The following is a 27,701-nucleotide window of genomic DNA, read 5'->3' as shown; positions in this document are numbered from 1 at the left end:
AAGCCTTTAAAGGGGGAGGTTAGGGAAATAAAAGGTGGGTGCTCACTTGGAAAAATAAGATTAGGGAAAAGGACAGAGTGACCATTAGTGTGACACGTCCCCGTGGCAACCTTCTGGACAAACTCCTCTTGGTCCTGACCTTGGGCAACGGCCCCTGAGACCCTGGTCCTGAGGCCAGCAGGAAGATGCCTCAGAGAGCCCAGGTCTCCTGGTCCGTCTGCTACACCACAGTTGCCTTCTGACATCCTACTGAATGCTTAGTTCCCGTGTGCTGACAGGGGGAAGTGGGGGGAGTCTGTGTATGGGGGCTATTCTCTGCCTCCTCCTGCTGCCTTCTGCTACCCTCCCTACTACCCCCTCCCTCAAGCCAGGCTGGAGAGTGATGAGCACCATCGAGGGAGAGGTCAGGTATGCCCTGGGGTCACACCAATTTATGGGGCCAGGGGTCAAAACCAGAAGGGTTTTCCTATGATCACCATCAGAAGCTCCCTGCTGTGCAAGTTACCAATCATGGAAAAAGAAGGCAGCTGGAGCTGACGCCAAGGCTCCAACCTGTATTTTCACCACAACCCGACCCGAGGAAATCCAGTTACTTCCCAAGAAGGCAGGAGCAGAAAATACCCCAGGGCCAAAGAGGCTTGTCTCCTGATGGGGATGTGCGCTTCTGTTGGGACTTCAAGCCAGGGCCCCAGACCCCAGCAGGACAGGGCTCCAAGAGAAATCCGGAGGCCCACTACTTGCCTACCTTCACACAGCAGGTCCAGCAGAAGCAGGAGAAGCTGAAGTCCAAAGTCTTATCATTCCGGGGACAGGTCAACAGTGTCCAGGGTGGAAAAACAGGCCATGCATTCCCAAGGACACAGACCTGGGCCACTAGTGAGAGAAAGGGTCCCCAGTGGAGCGTAGGCTGGGGAGCAAAGGACTCCCCGAGCCCAGTCCTGGGAGAGTTACTCCCCAACAGGCCCCAAGTCTCGCGGGAACCAACAGAGAAGGCCAGCAGAAAGAATCCACAATTTTGTAAGCCCCTTCCCTGAGCCCCTTGGGGGAAGTGGGAGAGGGGCAAGGGAGGTGGGGCGGATTCTGGTCCCCATAGTATTTGGAGGTTCCCTGTTCACTCAAGATATTGGGTACAGGCTTTCAAGTCCCCCAAAGATAGCCACCAACCCCTTCCCAGCCCCATGCAGCAGCAACAATACGGAACCTACCTTTGAAAGAAAAGTAGACTGAGCTTTCTTCCCTTCCTTACTCCCAGCAACGTCATCTCCCTCCTTAAGAGACAGCTCTTCAGACTGCAGCTGTGACTTACCTGGCTGTTCTTTTTGCTCTGAGCCTCCAGACCTCTGGTAAGTCCCATGGTACTCTAGGACTGGGGGCGTCACCCATTCTCCCTGGGCTTCCTCAAGTTAGGAAGGTGACCTGACCTCCGGAGGTTTTTTGGTGGTGTGGAGGAAAGTGGTGCTTTTTGCCTCAGAAGTTTCAGTCACTGTATCCTCAGGAATTGCCTTCTCCAGGAACCTTGTGAAGATTGTGCTGCTGAACCATCTCTCAATGAGTTCCCCGAATGCCAATGCTAATACGTCCACTATGGCTAAGAATTCCAAAGTGTGAGTTACAGAAAGATGTGTGTGTGTGTGTGTGTGTGTGTGTGTGTGTGTGTGTGTGAGAGAGAGAGAGAGAGAGAGAGAGAGACAGACAGACAGACAGACAGACAGACAGAGAGAGAGAGACAGAGAGAGAGAAACAGAGAGAGACAGAGACAGACAGACAGAAAGAGAGAGGGAAAGAGACAGAGTGAGAGAGACAGGGAGAGACAGAGAAAGACAGAAAGCAAGGGAGACAGAATGTGAGGGAGAGAGATTGAAGGCTTCATAGAACAAGATGGTATGTAGTGGGTCTGGGAGAAAGTTGAGAGATCAAAGGAGGAGGAATTAATAGTTCTGCTGGATTGAGTGGAGAGAGAAAGGGGGCGAGTGGTTATATCCCAAGTTATACTTGACTCTGAAGATTATGGTTGGATGGGCATCCAACTTACACTTTAAATAGATTAGGATAAAAAAAAAGGAATGCCAAATAGCCAGAGTGGTATTGACATCAGGTGCTTACAGAAATATGCAGTATGGTAGAATAAAATACTGGATTTGTCGTTAAGGCCCGTGGATTCAAATTCTGCACCCACTCTTTAGGGGAATACTTGTATGACCTTCTAAAATATCAGTATTGAAATAGATAATGTGTAAGGTCTCTTCCAGTACTCAATCCTACACAGACGTATCCTTTTTTCAGCTTCAGGAATAGAGAACACAGAGGCAGGAGGAAAAGCAAGGGGCTTAGCCAAACTATAAGAGGAGTAATTCAGGATATGTGGTAAGGGAGAAGAAATAATGCCTTGCAGGCATACCAGGCAGCGTTGATAGCTATCTTTAAAACTAAGGAAAATTGAAATGAGTTAGTTATATTTTAAAATTGGAGGGAAGGGGAAAGAGAGAGATAGCATGATTGCTTCTAAATGACAGAATCACAACTGAGTCTTAAGGGTCAGTCTTTGATAGACATGAATTTGGAGGCTCATGTCAGAGTGGACAACTCTGTCTGCCCAAGGTTCCTACAGATCATTGGATTTAAAATGAGAAAGAACCCTTAGAGATCACCTTGACAACCCTTACATTTAACAGATAAAAAAGCAGGCTGAAAGAGTGGAAGTATATAACTCAACATCATCTAGGTAAGAAGTAGCATGGCTGAGATTTGAGTCCAGTTCTTCTGATTCCAGAGCTCATGTTCCATCCAGCACACCAATCAACCACCCAACCAACAGCTCTTAAGTGTTTATTATGTTCTAAACACTGTAGTAGGCACCAGGGACACAAAGACCAAACAAAACAATACCTGCCTTTGAGGAGATAGCATATATACACAGCAGCAGATATGAAATATATCCAAAGTAAATATAAGGTCATGTCAAGGTTGGTCAAGGCATTAGTAGCTGAGGGGAATCAGGAAGCCTCATGTAGAGAGTAGCTCTTCAACTGAGCTTTGTAGGGAACAAGGGATTCTAAGATGTGTAGAGAGTGCATTCCAGGCATGGGCTAATGGCCTGTACAAATGTAAGGAAACTGGAGAATGGAATGTTGTGTTTGAGGGGCAGGCTGAGTGTGTATATATTTGGGGGAAGGAGCACAGGATGTATAATAAATCTGGAAAGATAGGCTGGAACTGATGGTAAAGGGACTTTAAATGCTAAATAGAGGCATTTTTGCTTTCAGTTGTAGAGGTAATAGGGAACCATGAAAGCTTCTTGAGCAGGGCAATGACCTGGTGAGACCTATGTTTCAGGAATCTCACTTTGATAGCTGTGTGAAGGATGAATTGGAGATTGGAGAGACTAGAAGCAAGGAGACTAATACTGCAAAAGAGTCGGATTTAGGGCTAGTGTCAGAGTTGGAGGTGGAGTTGGAGGCTTTTAGGGTTTGAAGTCAAGTTGATAGTAAAGGCCTGAACTAGGATGGAACTGACAAGATTTATCAACTGAATGGATAGAGGGTAAGGGAGGGAGTGGGGTAGGGAAAGTGAAGACCCAAGGGGAACTCTATGGTTGTGACCCAGGTAATTAGAAAGATGGTGATCTACTTGACAGAAACAGAAATATTAAGGAAGGTGGGTTTGAGGGGAAAGATAATGAGTTCCCTTTTGGATATTTTGAGTTGGAAATACATATGGGACATCCATTTTGCAACGTCCCATAATACTTGGTGATATGGGAATAAAGTTTGGGAGAGAAGAGAGTAAGGTTGGAAGTATAAATCTGTGAGTTATCTTCATGTGGAGTATCATTAAATTAATGAGATTAGTAACAGAAAGAGTGTAAAGAGAGAAGAGTCCACAGCCATCCACAATTAGTGGATAGGACACAATAATAGCTAGCACTTATGTAGCACTTTAAAGTTTGTAAAACTATTTACAAATGTTACCTCATTTATGAGATAATACGATGAGAAAGAGGTGATATTATTATCTCCATTCTACAGATGAGGAAACTGAGGCAGATGAAGATTAAGTCCAGTGTTGCATAGTTAGAAAATGTCTGAGACTGGATTTGAACTCAAGTCTTCCTGACTTCAGGTCCAATACTCTACCACTAGCTAACATAGATGATGATCCAGCAAGAGAGACTGAGGATGGGTCTGATAGGTGGGAGGATAACCAAGAGAGAGAAATGTCACAAAAACCCAGAGAGGAGAGGGCATCCAGGGAAGACAGGATGGGCAAATGTCAAATGCTGCAGAGCGGTTAGGAATCCTGGGAACTGAGGGAAAGCCACCAATTATGGCCACATCGCTGAGAGCTTTAGAGAAGCATTTTCAGTTGAGTGATGAGTTCAGAAGCCAGTCTGCAAGGTGTGGAGGATGACTAGAGGCAGCTTCCTGTAGAAGCTGGGTGAGACATAGAATTACAGCTGGATATAAAGACTGGGGGAAACTTGGGTGTGTTTGTAAGCACAGTAGAGAAAGAGGGGTGATTGTTGGGGCAATATTCTTGAAGAGACGAGAGGCGGTGAGGGCTAGCGTGTAAGCAAAAGGACTGACCTTAGCAAGGAGACTGGACACCTCTTCATGAGAAACTGGAGATAATAAAAGAATGGGAGATTAACTAGAGAAGTTTGGGGATGTAGCAAAGAAGGGAAGGGGGAGATCAGGATCAGTGGCCTCTTTTCTTCAGTAAAGTATGAGGCAAAATCAGCAGCTTTGAGGGCAGGTGAGGAGGGTGGTATGAAAAGCACGAAGAGAGAAGATTTGGAACTATTTTTGTGGGGTTTGTAAAAGAGTCGATTAGGGAAATATAGAAGAATTGCCTGGAGGCTGTGAGGGCCCGGTTGAGATTAGAGAACATAAATTTGGAGTAGAGCCATCAGTACCAAATGGGCCCATCTTCAGGGCTTTTTCTGGCAGTAGAACAGCAAGGTGATGGACTCATGGTGGTTCTCCTTGTGGCCTATATTGATTGTACACAGTAGACCCTTAACAAATATTTTTAAATGAATGAATGAGTGTTCCAATTACCCAGCAGGGAGTGAAAATCTTGGTTTTAGGGTGATGGTCAGCTTCTAGGAAGAAGAGTAGGCAAGAGGCTTGTGCCCCTTTCCCCCCCTCTTCCTCATATATCCTACTTTTCATTGTATCCCACAGGTCAAAGAACAGGCAGACTGTGAAGCTGAAACCAGCTCTTATTACCAACTGCTCAGACGATGCGTCAGGATCCCAGAAACGGTTCCGCCCATTTCGGGTGCGCTTTGCAGACGAGAGCCCCAAGGACATAGCATTGCGATATTGGGAGAGGAACTATGAGGGTGAGAAGGAGGGAGGGAGATGTGTCTGGGCCTCAGGGTTGGCTGTGTCTTCTGTGGGTTCCCTCTGAAGGGTCCTCTGGCTTTTAGAACCCTGTACTCAATCAGGATGGAGGAACCAAGCAGACACTTAGTGTCTGGTGTCCACTGCCAAAGCGGGTAGCTGGGGGAAATACTCTTATAATCCTGAGGCTAAAGGGCCAGAGACATAACTAGTGCAATCTCCCTTTCAGTCTTCCATGATTCTTCCATGATTCCAGGCTTCTCTGAAGGAAATCAAAGAAAGAACAGGGTACAATTAAGGGAACGCTGGACTAGGAGTTAAGAGGCCTGGGTTTGTATTCTAGCTGTGTGACCTTGGGCATGTCACATCACACCTCTCAGTCTCAATTTCCACATTGGTCAAATGAAGGAATTGAAAAAATAAAGGAAAACCACACAATTTATATAAACTCCCTTCTAGCTCTGACAATTGATGAATGATTATAAATACTAGATGCCAGACACTCTTGGGGTATGGAGGAGAAAGGGGAGGCTGGGAGATGGCAATGAAGGTTTTTGCGTGAAGGAGAGGGAGCTCTTGGAGGATTTGCTAAAGATGAGGTCTACTTGGCATGAATCCAGAGCTTCTGCTATCTATTCTTTTTTAAAAAAATTTAATTGATTTATGTATTTTTAGTTTTTAACATTCACTTTCATAAGCTTTTGAATTTAAAATTTTCTCTGCCTCCATCTCCCTGCTATCTCTTCTTGCCCCTCAAATATCTTGTGGTCAGCTATAATCTTGGCATAAGAACCAGAATACTGAAACTTGTCCCAAACAGAGATCTTTCACCCATATCAAGGAAGCATGTCCCCTCAAACTTCAGAGAATGCACATTGGTTCTGTCTCTACTCCCAAAGTTGAAAGAAGGTATGAAAGAAATTGATTTCTGCTCCTCCCTCCTCCTTCTCAAGGAAACTTTCCTTTCTATATTTGGAAATGAGGATGGCAAAAGAGGTTTTTAGGACTTTTCAGAAGCCAAATCTAGAGTCAACAAGGATATCCCAAAGGTCCCTTTCTTTCCCAGAACCTCCTCATGATCTGTTACAATTGGCCCTTGGGGATATGGTTCTAAACTCACTCCTATAATAATTACTTTGAGATCACCTCCAAAGGTGGGGAACCTGAGGCCTTGAGGCCACATGTGACCTTCTAGATACTTAAGTGTGACCTTTTTGACAGTATTTTGACAAATATTTGGCTTCAGTCAAAAGGCCACACTTAAGGATCTAGAAGGCCACATGTGGCCTTAAGACTGCTGGTACTCATTTCACTAGTAATTGAAGTTGTGACTATTTTCAGGATAGCAGAGCAGTTAAGCTATGGGTGCAGGAAGGCAGTGGTTTCTTCCAGGAGCTCAAACAAGGGCACTGGTCTCTGTCGTTAGCTGTATTCTGATGTTAGCTCTAGACTCCACACTAAAGCATGAAGAACCCTGACCTTATTCCGTGGTTGTAGTTCTATAAACGCTTAATGTGGTTATAAAAAAAAAGAGCAAGGGAATCAGGTGAGACCTTTGTTGAGGCTCAGGGTATTTTCTTGCCTGAGTAACTTTCCTTGCATTGTGCGTCTTGTGCGTTCGGCTGTGGTATACGTTGCTTGGGGTCTTTGGCAAAACAGACACCAAAGGACTGAGTGATAATGGTCAGTACCACTTCTGAGACCTTCCCGTGTGTGTGTGCGCGTGTGTGTGAATTTTGATAGGGGATCTTGACAAAAGCAAAAGTCAAATTCATGTCTTCAGAGGTAAGAAATAGACCCTACTCATTAATTCAACAAGCATTTATTTACTAAGTACCTAGTACATCCAAAATCCTTTGCTAGACATGGAGGGGTTAAAATATGATCTCTGCCTTGGATGATTCACCAGTTAGTCTGACCTTGTGCAAATCACCTCTCTGGGCTTAAGTTTTCTCATTTGTGAATGAAGGTCAGACTTCATGACCTCTGTAGCCCTTTCCAATTCTAAATCTATGATCCTAGCAAAAATAAGACATACATCAATAACTGTCTTGCAAAGTAGAATATGATAAATACTATGGAGGTCTGAAGAAAGTAGGGAAGATTACATCTGATTAGAGAATGGAAGAAAGCTTCATAAAAGAGGTGACATTTGAGTTTGGGGCTTGAAGAATGGGTCAGATTCTAAGAAGGGAGGAGGAAAACATTCCAGGTGGAGACGGAAGTATAAGCCAAGGCACAGAGCAGGGAAAATGCAGTGTGTGCTCTAAGAAAATCAACTACAGTTATCCTTTCTACATCACAACTTTCCCCATTGCAGGTCGGCATGTGAAATTAAATGGGAACTTTCTGGGAGTTACGTAGAAGCTGTAGGTGACATGCAAGGCCAGCGAATGACACAGAAAAAGTTTAAAAACTCAGAAATGCATGAAATATATGTATAGTGTTGTATGATATCAACATATTCTATCTTTTAATACCTTAATAATTCAACTCCTCTTGTATGAAAGGAGGGTCAAAAATTCTATGCAGATTTTCCAGATCTCAGGGACTCCACACCTCTAACCCCTGCTATATAAGGGATAACTACAGTCCTGTTTGACACAAATATAGGATTTGTGGGAGGAAGATGGTTTAAAACATATAGAGATATTGACTCTGGCCAAATCACTGAGGACTACTGAATAACAAGCAAAAAAGTTTAGATGTGTAATCAAACGAGAACTCCAGAAAGTTTAGGGATTGTAAAAAAGTGATATGGATTCACACATGGTGGCAGAAAGCTGGCCGTGGAGCCAGATCCTACTTCTCTCTGACACATACTGGATATATGATGCTGGGCAGGTGACGACTTCTCAGCCCCATAGACAACTAGTGTTTGTCCTTTATTCTCAAAGAGGACCATGGCATCAGGGAAATGATGACATGACTTTCAGTTGACTGATTTGAGTGAGGGATAGCTATGAGTTGCAGAGAAGGTGACAACTACTTTAACAGATTCCATATATCAATTAAAATGGGTCCAGTCTCTATCCTTTAGTCTGGCGGCCTATACAAAATGGACTAGAGGTCTGTCATCCCTGGACTGAACTGTTCTGCAGGACTGGCAGTGGAAAGAGGCATGGACAAGATGTGGGCAGACTTGGCCCCTGGAGGAGCGTGGGTGTGAAGGAGAAGGAGGAATCAACTAAGACCCTGAGGTGGGGGGAACTGGGCCGAAGATAAAGTAAAATGAAGCCATCAACAATCAGGATTTTCTTTCTCAACCATTGATGATGCAAGGATGCTCCACTTTGGCACAAATGTTCCAGAAATCTTGAAAAGTGGGCAGGCAACAAGAGGTGGGAATGAAGACTATTATCTGTAAATGTGCGGAGAAAATGCCTCCCCCACCCTAGAGCGGAATTATGACAACTTCATCCCTAGCTCAACCTCTTTAATCCAAAACACTCTGGTTCCACAAGTGGGTCCTGGGTGGATCTGGGAGATACAGCTAGGACAGGGGTGGGGAATCTGTGGTCTGCAAAGTTTTGGGGAGACAGTTTTGCTCAATAGAACATTATTTTCTTTTAAAAATTTTATTGATGCTTTTAAAGTTCCTTTTACATCACAGTTAATTCTGGATGTTTTCCTTCCTTCTTTCTTGCTTCTTTTGTAACTAAGGGGAAAAAGTTAAGAAAACTTAACTGGCATATCTTCCCTATTTAAAATGAAATGCACCATTCCATACCCGTAGTCCCCCGCCTCCTCAACTAAAAGGAGAAAGTTTATTTCTTCATTTCTTTTCCAACGGCCAAGAATTGGGCACCATAATCACATAGCATTCAGCTTCACTTGATTGTTAAGGAAGAATTTTCTAGCAATTTAGACTAGACCTAAAAAACAAAAGGAGTTTTTTTGTTCTGAATTTTAGCAAATACTAAAACATAAAAATATTCTCATATACAAAACTGAACAGAAAAAGAGGATAATAATAGCAGATAACATTTGTATAGTGCTTACTATGTGCCAGGCACTGTGCTGAGTGCTTTACAATTATCTCATTTAATAGGTGGCATTGTGAAACCATGAGTCTCTTATGTATAGCTTTCTTTCTTTGAAATATATGGTAAACTCAACATGTTTCTCTCAATGCTGTTTTGTTTGTCTCATTTTCCCTCTATTTTCTTATGTGCATTAAAAATGTATCAATAATCCTCTTTTCTTTCTTTTTCTTTTGGTAGTACAGTGGCTCCCTTCTCCCACTTCAAATTCCCCCAAATTAAAAAAATTATTAAAAGAAATTAACATAGATAATCAAAACAAATCCACAATTTGCCACATCCAAAAATATATAACTCATTCTGTCCTTCTATCAAGAGGGGGGTAGCATGCTTTCTCACAATTCTGGAGTTGTGGTTGGTCATTTTATCAGAGTTCTTAAGTATTCCCAAGTTACTTTTCTTTATAATGTTGTTAACTGTATAAGTTTTTTTCCCCAGTTCTGCTCACTTCATTCTGTATTCAAGTCTGAAATCATCCCTTTTATAATTTCTTAAGGTATAATATTTCATTACATTCATATCCCAGTTTGTTTAACCATTCACCATTTGAGGGCTACCATTTTGTTTCTCTTTCCTTACTACAACAAAAAGAGCTGTTATAAATATTTTTGGAATACGTGTCTTCTCCCTTTCTTTCTTGAAATCTTTCTTTTGTATGTGAGCCTAATAGCATCACCGAATATGTGTAAAGTGAATTTTAGAGCGTAATTCTAAATTGTTTTCCAGAGGAACTGGACTCACAGTTCCACCATTACATTAGTGTGCCTATCTTCCTGCAAGCCCTCCAGCAGTTATCATTTTCCATTTTTGTCATGTTTGTCAATCTGGTAGCTATGAGGGGGAGCCTCAAAGTCGTTTTAATCTTCATTTTTCTATTAGTGAATTGGAGCCTTTTTTTCATATGGTGATTGGTCGCTTGGATTTCTTGAGAACTGCCTGTTCATATCATTTGACCTTGTTTTTGTTTTTTGAAGATATCTGTGAGCTAATGATGGAAGGTGGTATGGTAGCAGTGATGGCTTGGTGGGGGAGGACCATCTCTTTTATAGTTCTTGATCTTTCTAGAGTAGTAAATGTACAGGGTCCTCTACTTTTTGCTCCCTAGCTCAGAATTCCCATTTTCTTTAGTATAATAGGTATTCAGATACTGTTGTTTTCTTCTCGCCAGTTCAGAGGAGCCTCCTGAAGAGCCCAACATCATCTAAGTCCCCAGAAGAGATGTCAGGGAAACTGGGGGTTTGGATGGAGAAAATCCCAAGGAGTGGATCTCAGCAAACAAACATGTGGCGAGACGAATTCCTTCGTGCTGGGAGATTGGACACCATGCCCATGTAAGGTTTTTCTCTTTTATAGGCTAGGATCAGTTCTAGTTTCTAGGGACTCTTAGAGCCCATGGTGATAAGACTAGGTCTGACCTAGATCTTCTTCCCAATAGCAACTCCAGAGGAGGCCCTATTGTGTAGATGTAATAATAAGAATAGTCATGAGAATAATTATTTGTGATACTTTTATGGCTTCTGACTGCATTTTGGGCCAAATCCCCTTGTTGACAACTGGTTAGTGGAAAGGAAGGAAATACCTTCCCCTGTTGTTGGTCAATCATGTCTGGTTTTTTATGACCCTGTGGACCATACTGTTCATGGAGTTTTTTTTGTCAAAGATAGTGGAGCGGTTTGCCATTTTCTTCTCCAGTGGATTAAGGCAAAGAGAACTTAAATGACTTGCCCAGGGTCACACAGCTAGTAAGTGTGTGAGGCCGAATTTGAATTCAGGCCTTTCTAACTCCAGGCCTAGTGCTCTGTCTATCCACTGAGTCATCTAGCTCCCACTAGCTGTTTTTAAAAGATGATTTGAGGCTCATATACATACACTCAGCTCATAAGAGTCCCTATCTTCACCAGTAATGCTTTTTGAATTGATTTGTGTTGAACTCCCTAAGATAAACATACTCCATATCCCGTCCCAGGCTCCTCCTCTGTGATTTCTCTCCTCCATCAAGGCTGCCCTAAATTGCTACCCAGATCCACTAAAAATTTATGCTCTCTAGCCCTGTCTGGTCCTTCACTGCTGCCTGGAAGTCCTTTAATTTATCTTACTGACTCCTTATCAAATTTATCAAGTCAATTCTTCCAAACTTTGTCCACTCTCTCTAAGCTTCCATTTTCACTTTGTCTCGCTTCCTCTCAGATATACAGTAGAAAGAGGCTGAGTTTGATGTCAAAGGACCTAGGCTCAAATTCTTACTCTGCCACTTAAAATCCTTCTCTTATTACTGTTTGTATGACCTTGGACAAGTCACTTTCTCTCTGGGCCTCAGTTTCCTCATTTAGAAAATGAAGGGGTTGAACTAGATAATTTCTGAGGTGCTTTTCAGCTCAAAAATCTATGCTTTTCTAGGTTTATTAACTTAACTGAGGAGGAGATTATCTAATCCTGACCATCTTCCACACCCCACTCCTCAAAATCTCTGTCTTTACCCATCTTTTCCTAACCCTAGCTCTTTCCCTCACTTTTCAAATTCAATCAGGTGCCAAGTCCTATCAATCTTTTTACATCCCCATAATTACCTCTCTGCCTCACCTGGACCAATGGTCTCTGTACCTCAAAATCTCTCCATCCTGGCATCCATACTACATACTGTGGTGTGGGTGAAAGATGAAATGACCAAGGCAACAAAAGTTCAAACTTCTGGGCATACTGATTTATTAAGCAATGCATACCAGTTGCTCAACAAACTGGGATCAGGTCTCTTCAGCTTTGGCGCTGGACCCCAAACACAGGAGGAGACAGACTTGTATGAATTAAAAACAATCAAATAAGACTAATTAATTAAAAGAAAATGGTTAACCAGGATACAGAATTAGGTAATCTGATTTCTAATTGAAGGAAAAAGTAGAGACTTTTCAATTTAGAAAGGGAAAAGCAAACAAGTATAATACCCTAAAATTAGAGGGGTATCCCACTCCCCCCAAGTGTCTATATGCAATCAAAGGAACATGGAAACAATAACAGATTGATCAGTACTGGCCCCGTTTTCAGATATGATGCATGGGCTGCTTGAAATGTATAATTATGAGAAAGCTCCTTTCATCAGTCTTTGAATTTGGTTAGCATAATCTAGGTCTTTAATTAAAGGTCTCTAAGGAGCAGGTAGAGATGGTCCAGCTTCCCAACCATGCAGGGCTACTTCAAATAATACAGCAAAGTCCTCTCACAATTCCCAATTGATTGTATATGGATAGTTAGGGGGAACAGGACACCACTTTTTCTGATTTCAGGGAACTCTTAATGGCAATTTCTGATCATGTTAATCCCCTATCGAAAAGCCTTCAGCAGTTTCCCACTCAATGAAGTCCAAGGTCATTATATCACAGAATTTACAGTTGGAAGATATTTTTAAAACCTATCCAATCAGTAGGCCCCCCCCCCCCAATTTTATGGATAAACAAACTTAAGCCCAGAGTGGCTGAAGTAACTTGTTCAAGATCACAAATTGGTGTGGTATAATCCAGTGGAGTCAAACTCAGATGTAGCCACTAAACTAGACAGTACATAAAGATTTCTGTTGGCTACCTATTGACTTAGAAGACCACATATTGGGGCAGCTAGTGGTACAGTGGATAGAGCACAGGCCCTGCAGTCAGAAGAACCTGAATTAAAATCTGGGCCCAGACACTTGCTAGTTGTCTGACCCTGGACAAGTCACTTAATCCTGATTGCCTAAAAAAAAAAAAAAAAAAAGCTAAATACATATTAAAGAAAACCACATATTAACATTCTCTATGTTCTATTGTATTTTTTATTTTGTTATGTTTTATTTGTTATTTATTTATATTCTACCTACAACTCTCTGCATACCAGCCCATTGGCCAACCGTGACTTTCAGGTACCAGGTCATTCTAGAATCAGGCCACTGATCCACCTAGGAAGAGTTTCATCTGTAAATCTCTGTGCATCAACACCTCAAATAGCAGTTATATTTTAATTCAGTTTGGGCTGCACTTGAGAATGTTACCTGGACCAACTGCCCTTGTGTTTGACACCCCTGGTGTAGTAGATAGGGCACTGGTCTTGGATTTGAGAAGACCTGGTTTCAAATCCCACCTTGGATACTTACTGTGGGACCCCCTCCCTCCAACAGCTCCCCTTCTAAGACAAAACAAAACTGGGAGGGGGGTATCTGAGCCTTAGGCTGTCTATAACACTTCATGACTCTTCTACCAGCTAATCATCCTATTTATTTTTGCAGTTATTTGTGTTTCCTATCTTATCTCCTTATTAGACTTCCTCCTGTAAAAGCAAGGTCAATGTTTTGTGTATTGTTGTGTCTACCCTAATGCCTACCTAGCACGGGGCCCTGTTCATAGTAGTGGGTGCTTAATTATTGTTATTGGAATTGAATGTTAACTTGATTTTGCCTGCAGAAAAATGTTTGTTGGTGGGAAATATATGTTTTTACCCTAGCCGCTTTGTCTGTAGTGAGTCTTCTGGGTACCTAATGTATTTTATATAAAGATGGTTCTGGGAGATGTACTTGCAAGATAATAGGACTGGAAGAATGAATGAATGGATAGGTAAATGAATGAATGAGTGAGTGAATGAATGAATGAATGAAAAACTTATTAAGCACTTACTATGTGCAAATCCAAAAGCAAAGATGACACCCCCACACCCAACCCCTCTACCCCACCCCCTTCAAATCATCAGATCTCCAATCCCTAGCCAAGACCAAGGTGAGAACATCTGCCCTTTACTGACTTATCTAGTCTTCTCTGGTTCCAGGTCATTCCAGGAGCTGTCTGCTGATAATCCAAAGAAGAATTCCACCTACAACTCTCTGCACACCAGCCCATTGTCCAGCCTTGACTTCTCTGGTAGCAGGTCATTCCAGGACCAGGCCACTGATCCACCTAAGAAGAGTTCCACCTACAGTTCTCTGCACACCAACACCTCTAGTAGCATTGACTTCTCGGTTACCAGGCCATTCCAAGACCTTCCCGGCGACTCCCCTAAGAAGAGCTCTAACTTCAGCAATTTGTACACCAACACACTGGCTAACCTTGATTTCTCTAGCTCTAGGTCATTCCAGGATCTGCCCATCGACTCTGCTAAGCACACCCCTCTGTTCAGCAGCCCAGTAATCAACACCGACAGGCCAAGGAGCCGAACCCTCAGCACCGGAGCCTCCCCACTGAATGAGAGCGCGTCTTCCTTGTGGGCTCCCAGAATGGTGAGCTCACTGCCATCTCCTAGGCCCAGGGCCCTACCTTCATTGGTTCCCAGATCACATTCTTTCTTATGATAAGCTATTCTTCAAACGCGAAGACAGGCCTCATTGAAGTGTACAGCAGTACACTGGTAAATATTTAACAACCAGCTTTTTGGGGGAAAAAAGCAGGCAAAAAGGGAAGGGGAACAAGCATCTATTAAGCACTTATGTGTCAAGTGCCTTACAAATATTATTTCATTTGAACCTCACAATAACTCCGGGAAGTAGAGGTTATTATTATCCCCATTTTACAGTTGAAGACGCCAAGACAGACAGTTTAAGTGCCTAGAAGAGGGTCACACAGCTAGTGTCTGAGGCTAGATTTGAACTCAAGTCTCCTGACTCCAGGCCCAGGGCTCTATCCATTGTGACACCTAGCTGCCTACAATGTGCACAACCTACTTTTAAATTTGATTTGCATAATTAACATTTTTAAAATTTATTTATTTATTTTTAGTTTTCAACATTCATTTCCATAAGATTTTGAGTTCCAAATTTTCTCCCCATCTCTCCCCTCCCCCCACCCCAAGTCACCATGCATTCTGATTACCCCTTCCCCAATATGCCCTCCCTTCTATCACACCCCTCCTTTCCCTTATCTCTATCTCCTCTATTTTCTTGTAGGGCAAGATAGATTTCTGCACCCCATCACCTGTATTTCTTATTTCCCAGCTGCATGTAAAAACAATTTTTAACATTCGTTTTAAAAACTTCTTTCCCTTCCTCCCTCCCCACCCGTCCCCACTGAGAAGACAAGCAATTCAGTATAGGTTATACATGTGTAGTTATGCAAAAGACTGACTATTTCCCTCCGTCCTATCTTTTCCTCCATTTATTCTTTTCTCTCTTTTGACCTTGTCCCTCCCCAAAAGTGTTTGCTTCTAGTTACCCCCTCCTCCCATTTGCCCTCCCTTCTATCATCCCCCCACACCCCTCTTATGGCCTTCTCCTCTACTTTCCTGTAGTATAAGATAGATTTTCATACCAAATTGAGTGTGCATGTTATTCCTTCCTTAAGTCAAATATGATGAGAGTAAGCTCCATTTTTTCCCTCTCACCTCCCCCCTTTTCTCCTCCACTGAAAAAACTATTTCTTGACTCTTTTATAAGATAATTTGTCCCACTCCATTTCTCCCTTTCTCCTCCCAATATATTCCTCTTTCATCCCTTAATTTTATTTTTTAGATATCATCCCTTCTTATTTAACTCACCCTGTGCCCTCTGTCTATATCTATATATATCTATATATATATAAAATCCCTTTAACTACTCAAATACTGAGAAAAGTCAAGAGTTACAAATATTATCTTTCCATGTAGGAATGTAAACAATTCAGCTTAGTAAGTCCCTTATGGTTTTTTTTTTCCTGTTTATCTTTTCATGCTTCTCTTGATTCTTGTGTTTGAAAGTCAAATTTTCTATTCAGCTCTGGTCTTTTCCTCAAGAATGTTTGAAAGTTCTCTATTTCATTGAATGACCATTTTTTCCCCTGAAGTATTATACTGTTTTGCTGGGTAGCTGATTCTTGGTTTTAATCCTAGCTCCTTTGACTTCTGGAATATCATATTCCAAGCCCTTTGATCCCTTAATGTAGAAGATGCTAAATCCTGTCTTATCCTGATTGTATTTCCACAATAATCGAATTATTTCTTTCTGGCTGTGTGGAATATTTTCTCCTTGACCTGGGAACTCTGGAATTTGACTACAATATTCCTAGTAATTTTTCTTTGGGGATCTCTTTCAGGAGGTGATCAGTAGATTCTTTCAATATTTATTTTACCCTCTGGTTCTAGAATCTCAGGGCAGTTTTCCTTGATAATTTCATGAAAGATGATGTCTAGGCTCTTTTTTTGATCATGGCTTTCAGGTAGTCCCATAATTTTTAAATTGTCTCTCCTGCATCTATTTTCCAGGTCAGTTGTTTTTCCAATGAGGTATTTCATAGTGTCTGCTATTTTTTCATTCCTTTGGTTTTGTTTTAAAATTTCTTGATTTTTCATAAAGTCACTAGCTTCCATCTGCTCCATTCTGATCTTTAAGGAATTGTTTTCTCCAGTGAGCTTTTGGACCTCCTTTTCCATCTCACCAGTTCTGCTTTTTAAGGCATTCTTCTCCTCCTTGGCTTTCTGGATCTCTTTTGCCATTTGGGTTAGTCTATTTTTTAAAGTGTTATTTTCTTCAACATTTTTTTGGGTCTCCTTTAGCAAGCAGTTGACTCTTTTTCATGATTTTATTGCATTACTCTCCCCAGTTTTTGCTCTACTTTTCTTACTTGATTTTCAAAATCCTTTTTGAGCTCTTCCATGATCTGAGACTAATTCATATTTTTCTTAGAGGCTTTGGATGGAGGAACTTTGGCTTTGTTTTCTTCTGTTTACATGCTTTGGTCTTCCTTGTCACCAAAGTAAAATTCTATAGTGTGATTCTTTTTCTAGTTTTTGCTCATTTTCCCAACCATTTACTTAACTTTTGAGCTCTTTGTCAAGGTAGTTCTCTGCTTCCAGTGGGGGTAGGGGGTGTACTGTCAGCCTCTTGATCCCCCACAATCTGTGGGTCTAGAGCTCCAGAAACAGTGGCTGTAGCTACCCCTGTTGCTGCTGTGGCTGCCTTGGGTTCCTCCCTTAGCCCCTCAGCTGTCCTGGAGCTGGGGCCAGACCTCTCCACTCTCTTGCACTGATCCCACAGGCTTTTCCCACTGACCTTCCAATTTATCCTTAGTGTTTTAGGGTTGTGAAGTCTGGAAACCACCACAAGTGTGAGAGATTCAGTCTCCTCAAGGTCTGCTCAGATCCCCTCTGTGCACTCTGCTCCCAGTGTGGCATGATAGATACTTCCCAGTGACCTTCCAGGCTGTATTGGGCTGGAGATTTGCTTCATTCCATCATTCTGTGGGTTCTGCAGCTCCAGAATTTGTTTAGAGCCATTTTTTACAGGTATTTGGCTGGGCTTTGGGGCAGCACTCTAGAAAGTCTGTGCTGTTACTCTGCCATCTCAGCTCCGCCCTCCATAAGTAACATTTTCTCTGTCACTTTCTTAAGTCTGAACTCAAGACAGTCAGCAAAAGAATAAATCAAACTCTAATTGTAGTATTTGCTGATTTCCAAGGTATAAAATGGTCACACTGAAAATTTGGCAATTGCCTCACAAAATGGTTTGAACTGCCTCCAGCACACCCCTGGGTGTGGCCTTAAATTGTGCCTCTATGTGACCATTGGCTAGGTGGAATTGAAACTACCTTGTAAGGCTAGGGAACAGAGTAAGGCTAATGGACTGTGCCCATACTTGGCCTATCACTAGGCCACGTGCTTTGTATAGCTCTTCACAGTTTTCAAAACATTTCCCCCATCTATGATCACTTTTGAATCTTCTCTAGTACCCTGTAAAGTAGCCAAAGGAAGGATTATTCTTATTTAATAGATGAGGAAACTGAGGCTCAGAAAAGTGAAGTAATTTGTCCAAGGTCAAACAGTAAGTTAGTGATATTAGTTATGTTGGAATCCAGGTCTCTTTATTCTTATGAGGGTCCCTTGTTGCTTCCAGTATACCTTACTGCCTCTTCCACTCTGTTCTATGGAGTGAACTAAGCATTCCTCTCAATTTAAAAAGCAAGGACAATTTAGATTAGCCACACCTTCCTCTCAATAATGCCAGAGCTCCTATGCCTTACCCACCACCCCAATAATTTTTATTTTATCAATTCCAAACCCAACAACCACCAGACAAATAAGCATTTCCATATACAGAGCAGAACAGAAAAAGAGAACCACACAAGAAAACCACTTATATCCACCACATACAGCTTGTTTTTTCCCTCCAAGACAAATTCAGCATGTAACCTTCAGAGTTGCCCGGTACGTCTGTGTTTCCTTCTTCCCCCAAAGATAAGTTAGGAGTCAGGGTTCTGTTTTCCCAGAACCTGAAGGGAGCTTAGAGATCATTTGGTGCCAGGGTTCTTCACCTTTATTGTGTCCTGGACCCCTTGGGGAATCTAGTGAAACGTATGGACTCCTCAAAATACTGTTTTTAAATGCACAAAATAAAATAGTTAGGATTACAAAGGAAATCAATTCTATTGAAATGATTATCAAAACATAAAAACAAGTTCATGAGTCCTAGGGTCCCTGGTAGTCCAGAGGGGCAGAGTGGTGGAAATCCTGTCAGAGGTCACTGGGGTTCTAAGTAGCAGAGACAAGAGTTAAACCCAAATCCTCTGATTTCCCCCCTCACCCCCATTGCCTTTTCCACTGGGCCATTCTGGATTTCCTCTTTCCCTGCAGGATACCTTTATACCTCACTTGATGATGTCAACTAGCCGGAAGGGAGGACAGACAGGAGCTTACCAGTTCTTTCCTCCACTTACCCCACTCCGGACTCAAAGGTAAACTAGAAACTTTGATTCAAAGACTAGAGAAGTAAGACAGTGGTCACAATGCTGACTGAAGAAGAAACTATTCTAGAACCAAATTAACTTGTCTCACACTGTGGGTAGGACCCATTCCCCATCCATGGCTATCATGGCATACACTTGCTTGGAGGTGCCCAGCAGTCACAGAGTCCACAGCAGACAGAACCCCAAGGCAAACCTTTCTAGTCAGACCCTGCTGGGGGGAGAGAGCTTATGGACTGGGGAGGTGGCAGGAGATGAGTGGTTGGGTTGTCCTAAAGGAAGAGACCTCCCAGTTACATAGGGAGGTAACTTGGACAAATAATTGTGGGCATCCTTAGCCTTGTCTTCCTCCCTGTCTGTTGCTGAGGGGAGTCACCAACCAGTCAGAACTGAGGTTGATGGGAGATGTTGGGGTTGGGTTGAAGCTGGACTTTTGCCAACTGCCTCTTTGTGGGATGTGGGAGGAAGAAAAGAGCCACTCAGATGCAGAGTGCTAACATCCTCCCACCCCTTGTTCCCTTACAACGGGACTGAAGTACCAACCAAGGCAGCTCTGAGCCTCCCAGATAGACAGCTAGCCAGAGTGGCTCCTGAAGAACAAGGCGACATGAAAAACAACATGGCAACCCCAGGGACATGGGGTGGAGAGCAGAAGAAAGGGACAACTTCAGCAACTCCCTCTGCCCCTTTTTCCCTGACACTCCCTCTCTCCCCCCAAATAAAATTAACTAAAAACAGATACACAAACAACCAATAGCTCATAGGCTATGAAGCCTTTCCAAAAACCAAGAGCCAAATGTCTTCTCTGAAGACATATCTCAGCTCCATGAAAGGCCTTCTCCCCTCTGACTTTTTCCCAGGGCCATATGCTCCAAAAGTCCATGGGAGGAAGAACTCCCCAGCTCTGAGTTTAAATTCTTCATCTCTCCAGCCTGTTCCCCTCCCTGGGTGAACAAGCCAGCCCTGACTGACATCAATTATAGATCACACATCTGTAATACTTTAGGGTTTACAAAGCACTTTTCCCACAATAAAATAGAAAGGGCATTGGATTTGGAGTCTGAATGCTGGCTGAACTCCTTGCTTGTTGTATGACCTTAGGCAAGTCACTTGACCAATCTGGGTTTCTGTTTTTTCATCAGTAAATGAGGGGGTTGGACTAAATGATATGAGGTCCCTCCCAGCTCTCAATCCTCTTAGCCCCATAAGTGTACTTATCCCCACCTTGCAGACGTTTAAACTGAGACTTCACTTCCCTAAAGTCACATAGCTAGAAAATGCAGAGTTTCTGTTCTCCCTTGCTAGTGGAAAAGCCTTGGGTACCAGATATGGCCTCGTTTCTAGATTCCATATGGATGTGTGTGCTCCATGCCCAGGTTCACCTTGCTTCCAGTGCCATATGGATAGACAAAGCTTTGGTACATGTGAACCAGAAGTCCTCATTCTGGGGCAAAAAAAAGGATAGACAATCAGGTGTTAGGGTTTTGGGGATATGTGTGAAGAATAGGAAGATATTGAGGGGTTGTCTCCCCCTGGCCCAGAATTGTACCTAGATATGAAGGTGAGGGAAAGTAAGATTTATGCCAAAAGTGGAAAGAGTGGGTGGGCAGGTTGGTATGGCTCACTAGCAATTTATATATCTGGATTAGCTTATGGCCATGGGAGCACACCTGGACCTGCCCTCTGGGCTGTAGCTGACTATGCAGCTGTGACAGGCACTCACATCAACAGCTGGCCAAGAGGTCAAGCAGGTTGGAAAAAAAAATCTGATATCTTTCCTTCTTCCTCATTCCTGTTCTTTTCCTCTCTGACATCTGGTGTTTCTGTTCTGTCTTCAGAACAGTGAGGACAAATTCATTCACATGTTCACATAAATTCAATGTTAGGAATTTGCCCTTTTACCTCTGGGGTTGCTGGAAAGATGGTGAATCTATTTTAAAAGAGGATCCCAGTGAGAAAGAAACACATAACCTAAAGGAATGACTCACCAACATCAGAATATTGAGTAAAATGCTACTGGCTATAATTTTGGTTAGGGGGAACTTCCTATCTAAACTAGTAGCTCAGGACTACTGAAGAAGGCCATTCTTCTGTACCCTATTCCCTTTCCACTCATCCTGTATCCTCCAATATTTATATTCTCTTTATCTGGGCATTTATCTCTAGGAGATTCTCAACTCCTTTAGGGTAAGACCTTGTCTCATGTTGACACAGCCATGCTAAAAAGGGACCTCAGAGGCCAACTAGTCCAATCTCCTCATTTTACAATAAAGAAACTAAGACGCAGGAAGTTTAATTAAGTCACTTGGTCAACATCATGCAGGGAGTTACTGCTGAAAATGGGATTTGAACCCCTGGGGTCCACCAACTCCAGCACTAATGCTCTTTGCACTGTACCATAATGCATCAGGTGGATCTGAATTGAACTGGTGGTGAAGAATCAGCTGAACAGCAGCACAGGTTCCTCAGGAGGCAGGGAGGGAAGAGTGGAGGGGCATCCTGAAGACCAAGGGTTTCTCCTTATACTTTCAGGAAGAAAGGAATGATGTGAGCAGGAGCAACTGGAACCGACCCCTCTCTGCTGATGAGATAGAGGCCTAGGGAATGCTAGCTTTCGGACTATCCCTTGGGGAAGGGGACTGAATTTTGTAGAGTTAAACATTTTACTCCTGGTGGCAACACACCAAATAGCATGGGCAGGGATGACGTGTCTCCTCCCTCCCTCTCCTCTTGCTGCCGACCTTCTCCATCCTGCACTTTTTCCTTTCTCCCCTCCCCCCTCCACTCAGCAGCCTAAGCTCTAATACCTTAGCTGCTTGGGTGAGCTTGAGCTTTCACTCCCTTCCTGTCCCTTCCTCTCTCCTCACTCCAAACCTCCCTCCCTCACAACAAGTCCGCATCTCATCCCCAAAACATGGAAAGAGAAAAGAGAGAAAGCTTTTGTCATCACCGACCACCATCCTCTATAAAGCAGCAGTTTCAGGTGAGAGCAAGGGAGGGTGGAGAGAGACCCCTCCTAGTCCCAGCTAAAGGCAGCGTTAGACTCCCTGTATAATCCCAGCATCTCCCCACTGGGTCACCTCTGCCCCGCCGCACCCCTCTACCGACCCCCCCCCCAACACACCTGTATGCAACTGTTAATGCAGAGCCTGGCCGCAATGTCCAAGGGAGGCCACATGAGGGCAGTGTTGGCCTGGGTTTGCTTTCTGCCTTCGTCTCTTGGAGCTGTGTTAAACTTTGCTTCTTACTAATAGATCGGAAACTTTTCCTCCATCTCCCTCCCTAACTCCCTCCCCCCCCCCACACCCCCATCCTCAGCCTTCCTTTCTCCTCCCTCCTTCCCTCTTTCCCTTCATCCCTCCTCCCTCCCTCCGCTTTCTCGCTGCTGCAGGCGATAATACCAGCCCTAGTCAGCTGGGCACTGGGACTGTTCAAACAGATTTGGTGTGGATCATGAATTTACCTTCAGCATCCTCTCCTCTACCTGCCCTGGCTTTTCCCCCTTTGCGGGGGTGAGGGGACAGAAGAAATGCATGACTTTCCCCTGCTCTCCCCCCCCCCTCCCATCCCCGGCCCCCTTCCTTTCTTTAAAAACAAAAATCTTCAGGCTGGCACATTGCTGTCAGCAACGACCCCTGGAAATTGAGTCACGATCGAGCTCTGAAACTCACAGAGGAGGCACGCAGAGAGCCTCGCCGCCCAGCCCTCCCTCCCTCGGCTCCCCTGCCTCCTCCGCCTCGCTGGAGACGAGCCCAGTGTTCCACTGTTATCTTTCCCCAAGATCTCAAAGCACTTTACCCACTGGGTGAATAATGAAGTTCCTGAGTGAGGGAGCCCAGGGTTAGCCGTGTGTTTTCTTGCTTTGGGCACAGAGAAAGGGCTGCACGGCAGAGTTGTCTCCTCTTGCTTTCCAACGCTCTTCACCTCCACCCCAGCCCCCCAATATCACATATCACAGAATGTTAGCTGGAGCTGGAGGAGACCTTAGAGATCATCCAGTCCAGTCCGTAGATTTACAGGAGAAGGAAATGATGCTAAAAGAGGGAGAAATGATTTGCCCAAGGTCACAAGAGAAGTAAATAGACTTGGATTAGAACCCAGATCTTTTGAGTCCAAACCCAGTCCTTCTCCCACCAGGCAGTGCAGATTCAATTCAACGAACATAAAAGTGCCTACTATGTAGGCACTGTGCTAAGCACTGGTCTTAGGTTTTGAAGGAGATAAGGCTGTATGGGGAAAGATTTGCAGAAGGTAACTATGCCCTAGACATGGCAGAATCATAGATTTGGGAATGGAGGGGACTTTAGAGATCGTCTAGTCCAATCCCCTCATTTTGTGCATGAGGAAACTGAGGACCAGAGAGGTTAAACGATTTAGGGTAGTAGGATCACAGATTTAGAACTGGAAGCAATTTTTAAGGTCATCTAATCCAAACCCCTCATTTTATAAAGAATAGTCTTTTAACTGGCTTTTAGGGCAGTTAGGTGGAACAGTGGATAGAGTGCTGGGCTTGGAATCAGGAAGACTCATTTTGCTGAGTTCAAATCTGGCCTCAGATACTGACTAGCGGTGTGACCCTAGGCAAGTCCCTTAACCCTATTTGCCTCAATTCCTCATCTGTAAAAGGAGCTGGAGAAGGAAATGGCAAAACACCCCAATATCTTTGCCAAGGAAACCTCAAATGGAGTCACAGAGTCAGACAGGACTGAACAACAACAAAAAGGCCAAGAGGTTAAAAGACTTTCTCAAGGTCATGAGCTAAAATTTGTGCTTGGGTCCCTTGTCTCCACAACCAATGCTCTTTCCCCAGCACCCCCATACTACTGGGAAGCCCTGGCCCCTGATCTGCCCCTCCTGTCAGGGTACTGTTTCCTTCCACTGCTCACTCTCCAGATCTTTGGCATGGGGCCATACCAGATAGTGCTGTCAAGACCCAGAGCTGTTCCTTGGCAGGGGTTGAACCTGCCTGGCGAGTCCAACTGCAAAATCCACCCAACAGATGAGTTCACAGGGGCCCTAGGTTCAGATGAATGGAGTCTCCTGTGGTCAGAATTCCCTCTTGGGTCTTAAAATTCCATTTCCCCTGTCCTGGGCAGCCAGGTTTCCAATTTCTAGGACCACTGTTCAAGTCTTTCCTTTGACCTTTCAGAAGTCTCAGCTTCGATGCCCAAACCCATTTCCCTCAGTACATTTTCCTCCAGGCTGTACTGCCCTAGTCACTCACTGGGTAATTCTTTTTGCCTCACAGTGCACACAAAGGAGAGAAGCCAACTAGGATCTTCCTTCCTCTTTACTCGTCTCTCTGCCCTCCTCCTCCTTACAAGACTGCCTGTGCTGGGTCTGACACCAAGCCATATTCCTTCTGAGCTTGGAGCCCTTGGCTCATTGGGCTCCTCTGTTCTCAGAGAGGATGTGAGTGAAACATTCCAGGCTCCCCAACCTCTCTACCCTGGCCCTCCCTAAATAGTCGTCCTCTACTAACAGGAATAGTCCTAGAGTCCTAGAATTTAGAGCAAAAAGAAATCTTGGTAATCATCTAGTTCAACCTGATTTTACATAGGGGGAAAGTGAGGCCCTGAGAGAAGTAACTTGCCCAAGGTCACACAGGCAGCAGGTAACAGAGCTAGGGTTTCAACCTGATCCTCTGACTCCAGCTGCCAGCTCTTCTGCTATCTACATCCCCACCTCCCGAAGGAACCAGCCTATGCTGAGCTGGGAAGTCACCTGGACCATTAACACTGGGGGACCAAGGGGAACAACAGGGGAGGGGAGGGTCACAGCAATGAATGGGTGGGACTAAGGTAATTCCCCTCCCTTTCTCAGCCACTACATAGGCCGGAGCCTCCAATTCAAAATGGACTCATAGTGACCTCTGTTTCCCTCTCCCCTCACTCACTGGGAACCCTGAGGGAGGGGAAGGTAGGGGCTCCTGCCCACCCTGGGATCACAGAAGCAAGGGGGCCAGAGAAAAAGAGCAAGTCCCTTTTCACTGAGAGACGGGTACATTTCCATTTCTAACGGCTGGAAGGGAGCCAGCATCCTTTCAGAAGGCTTCATGGAAAAGCTCAGCAGGAACAGAACACCGCCTCTGTCTCGATGCCTTCCCAGCAGCTCCAGGGCAAGGGTCCATGCTGCTCAGCCAGCCAGGGGCTCCCCACATCTGGGCTAGGACTGCAGCCCCCAGGATCCCAGGCAGCAGGGGGTCCTGGGAAGGTAGTGGGGGGGCAGGTCAAAGAACAATTGATGGACTTTTTGTTCCCCTCTTAAAACAAACCTTAAAACAAACAAAAAGCCTTCCTCTCTCTGAGCTGCCCCAGTGGTCACTCTCTTAAAAATCAACAATTCGATTCAGTAGACAAGTATTAAGTCCCTACTGTGTGCAAGGTTTTGTGATTGTGGGTAGGGAGACAAAGATGAAAAGACACTAATTCCTGTGCTCAGGTTCACAATCTAGTATGTGGGGGTGATGGGTTAAGGAGATGGGAAGAAGACTTGTACACAAAAATAATGAGAGTGAGAATATAAAAATGGTAAGGGAGCAGAGCCTGACAAAGTGCTGTGAGAAATATAACTGGAGTAGTCCAATTTTAGCTAAGGGCGATGAGAGAAGACCTCAGAAAGGAGGTAAACCTTGAAGGTTGAGAAGGATTTCGATAAGCTGAGGCAGTGAGGGAGTAGATAGCTGCCAACAGAGATGGGCTCCATGAAGGTACAGACAAAGGAGAGAATGCTAGATGAGATCTGGGAACAGTTAGTTGTCCAGTTTGACTGTATTGTAAAGTATGTGAAAGCAAAGGGACTAAAATGAAGCTGGAAAGGAGCCAGTGATCTTAGACCTTAAAAGTCAGGCTAGGGAGCTTGTATTTTTAAAAGTGTATACAATTTACCTGAGGCAAGGCTCAGCACTAGAAGGGACATGCCTAATGGGGTGGCTGTGAGCACACACTCCAAGCCTTGAATTGATATTTAAATGTGAGTTATGAAGAGGAATTCTTTTTTAAAAGGGCACAGTACATAGAACTTGTCCTCAACCAGCTTAATATCTACTGTGTAAGACAAGTATAAACAACATGAAAAGCCAACTAAGAATCCAAAGCAGCATGCCAGGGCTATGAAGGATACAATGTACAAAAGACAAGATCACTGCCCTCAAGACGCTTATTTTCTACTTAGGAGTGACAAGGCATAAATATATTAAAAAATATTAAGGGCAGCACATCAAAATAGAATGAATATTACCAAACTTGAGATCAAAATAATTAAAGCCAAGTGATCATACAGAATGTCATGACTCAGTTGCGTAATGTGTACAATTGTAGAAACCCTTAGAAAAACAGATCAGCGTCAATACGTAGAGGCCAATCAACATCGACCCTGAAAGATATCAGATGGAATCCTGCCTGAGACATTTACTAGTTGTACTCCCTTAGGCAAATCCCTTCATCTCTGTCAGTCTCATCTTCCTCTCATAGAAAATGGGGAAAATAAATAGCACCTATCTCACTGAGTTGTGAAAATCACATGAGATAACACATATAAAGCACTTTGAAAATCTTTAAAGTGCTGTATACATATTAGGTATTATTATTGTCACTAATACCTGGGCTGTTTAGATTATGTATTTGATGAGAAATTTAGATCATAAATTCTGTAGGAGCTCAGATGAGGGAACAGTCAAAAGTCCACGTGGTCAGGCTTCTTGGAGAAGGTGAGAAGGAGTTGGAATTTGAAGGGTGGGGTGATTCAATGAGGTGATGAAGAGGAGAGGCATTCCAGGCAGGGGGAACAGTAAGAAAATAACCTGAGGTGGGGCGGAACTGGGAAAGTGGGAGAAAAGGCTGGAGATGTAGTGGAGGGCCTTGAGAGTCAAGCTGAAGAGTCTAGAGTTTCTTTGATAGACAATTGGGATCCACTGGAGGTTTTTGGGTAGAGAGTGGCATGATGCCCTATAGTACCTTAGGAAAATTAATCTGGTCCTGTTCTCTGATTAGGCTAAAAGGATAAGAAAACGGAGGCAGGAAGGACCAGTTTGTTGTTGTTCAGTTGTGTCTGAGTCTTTGTGATCATTTGGGGTTTTCTTGGCAGAGATACTGGAATGGTGTGCCATTTCCTTCTCCAGATATTCTTTTGAACAGATCAGGAACTGAGGCAAACAGGGATAAGTAATTTGCCCAGGTTCATAAAGTGTCTGAGGTGAGATTTGAACTCAGAAAGATGAATTTTCCTGATTTCAGGCCCAACACTCTATCCCCTACACTACTTAGCTACTCTGAAAACTGGTTAGGAGACTATTATAGCTATTAATTGATCAGTAAGCATTTATTGGCTACTATGTGCACCATGTTAAGAACTGGGGATGCAAAGGCAGAAATGAAAAGGTTCTTGAACCTTATGGGGATAAACAATATGTATACATTTAGATATATGCAAAATCCCTACAGAATAAATACAAAGTATAGGGGTGAAGAGGTATTAGCAACTTTAGGGGAATCCCAAAGGATGCCCCATAGGAGGCATCCCTTGTGCTGAGCTTTAAAGGAATTTGGAGAGTCTAAGAAAAGGAGGTGAGGTGGGAGTGATTCCAGAGACAAAAGACAGCCTTTGTAAAGCTGTGAGTAGATAGGTAGGTAGACTGATAAAGTGTTTAATAAGCATTT

General features: G+C 43.7%; 1 protein-coding gene across 1 annotated transcript; it reads left to right on the top strand.

Moving 5' to 3' along the window:
* The first annotated feature begins 758 nt into the window (after positions 1-758).
* LOC140519555 (uncharacterized) lies at positions 759-19,791 on the top strand. Its single transcript, XM_072632679.1, has 7 exons — positions 759-1,017; positions 1,253-1,343; positions 5,184-5,344; positions 10,557-10,719; positions 14,171-14,618; positions 18,935-19,035; positions 19,581-19,791. Exons 4-7 carry the CDS (start codon positions 10,607-10,609, stop codon positions 19,612-19,614), a joined length of 696 nt encoding a protein of 231 aa, XP_072488780.1. The 5' UTR covers positions 759-1,017; positions 1,253-1,343; positions 5,184-5,344; positions 10,557-10,606; the 3' UTR covers positions 19,615-19,791.
* Positions 19,792-27,701: the final 7,910 nt, after the last annotated feature.

This window comes from Notamacropus eugenii, chromosome 1, assembly GCF_028372415.1.
Source record: "Notamacropus eugenii isolate mMacEug1 chromosome 1, mMacEug1.pri_v2, whole genome shotgun sequence".
Taxonomy (NCBI): Eukaryota; Metazoa; Chordata; class Mammalia; order Diprotodontia; family Macropodidae; genus Notamacropus; species Notamacropus eugenii.
This window is presented reverse-complemented; position numbering and strand designations above follow the sequence as displayed.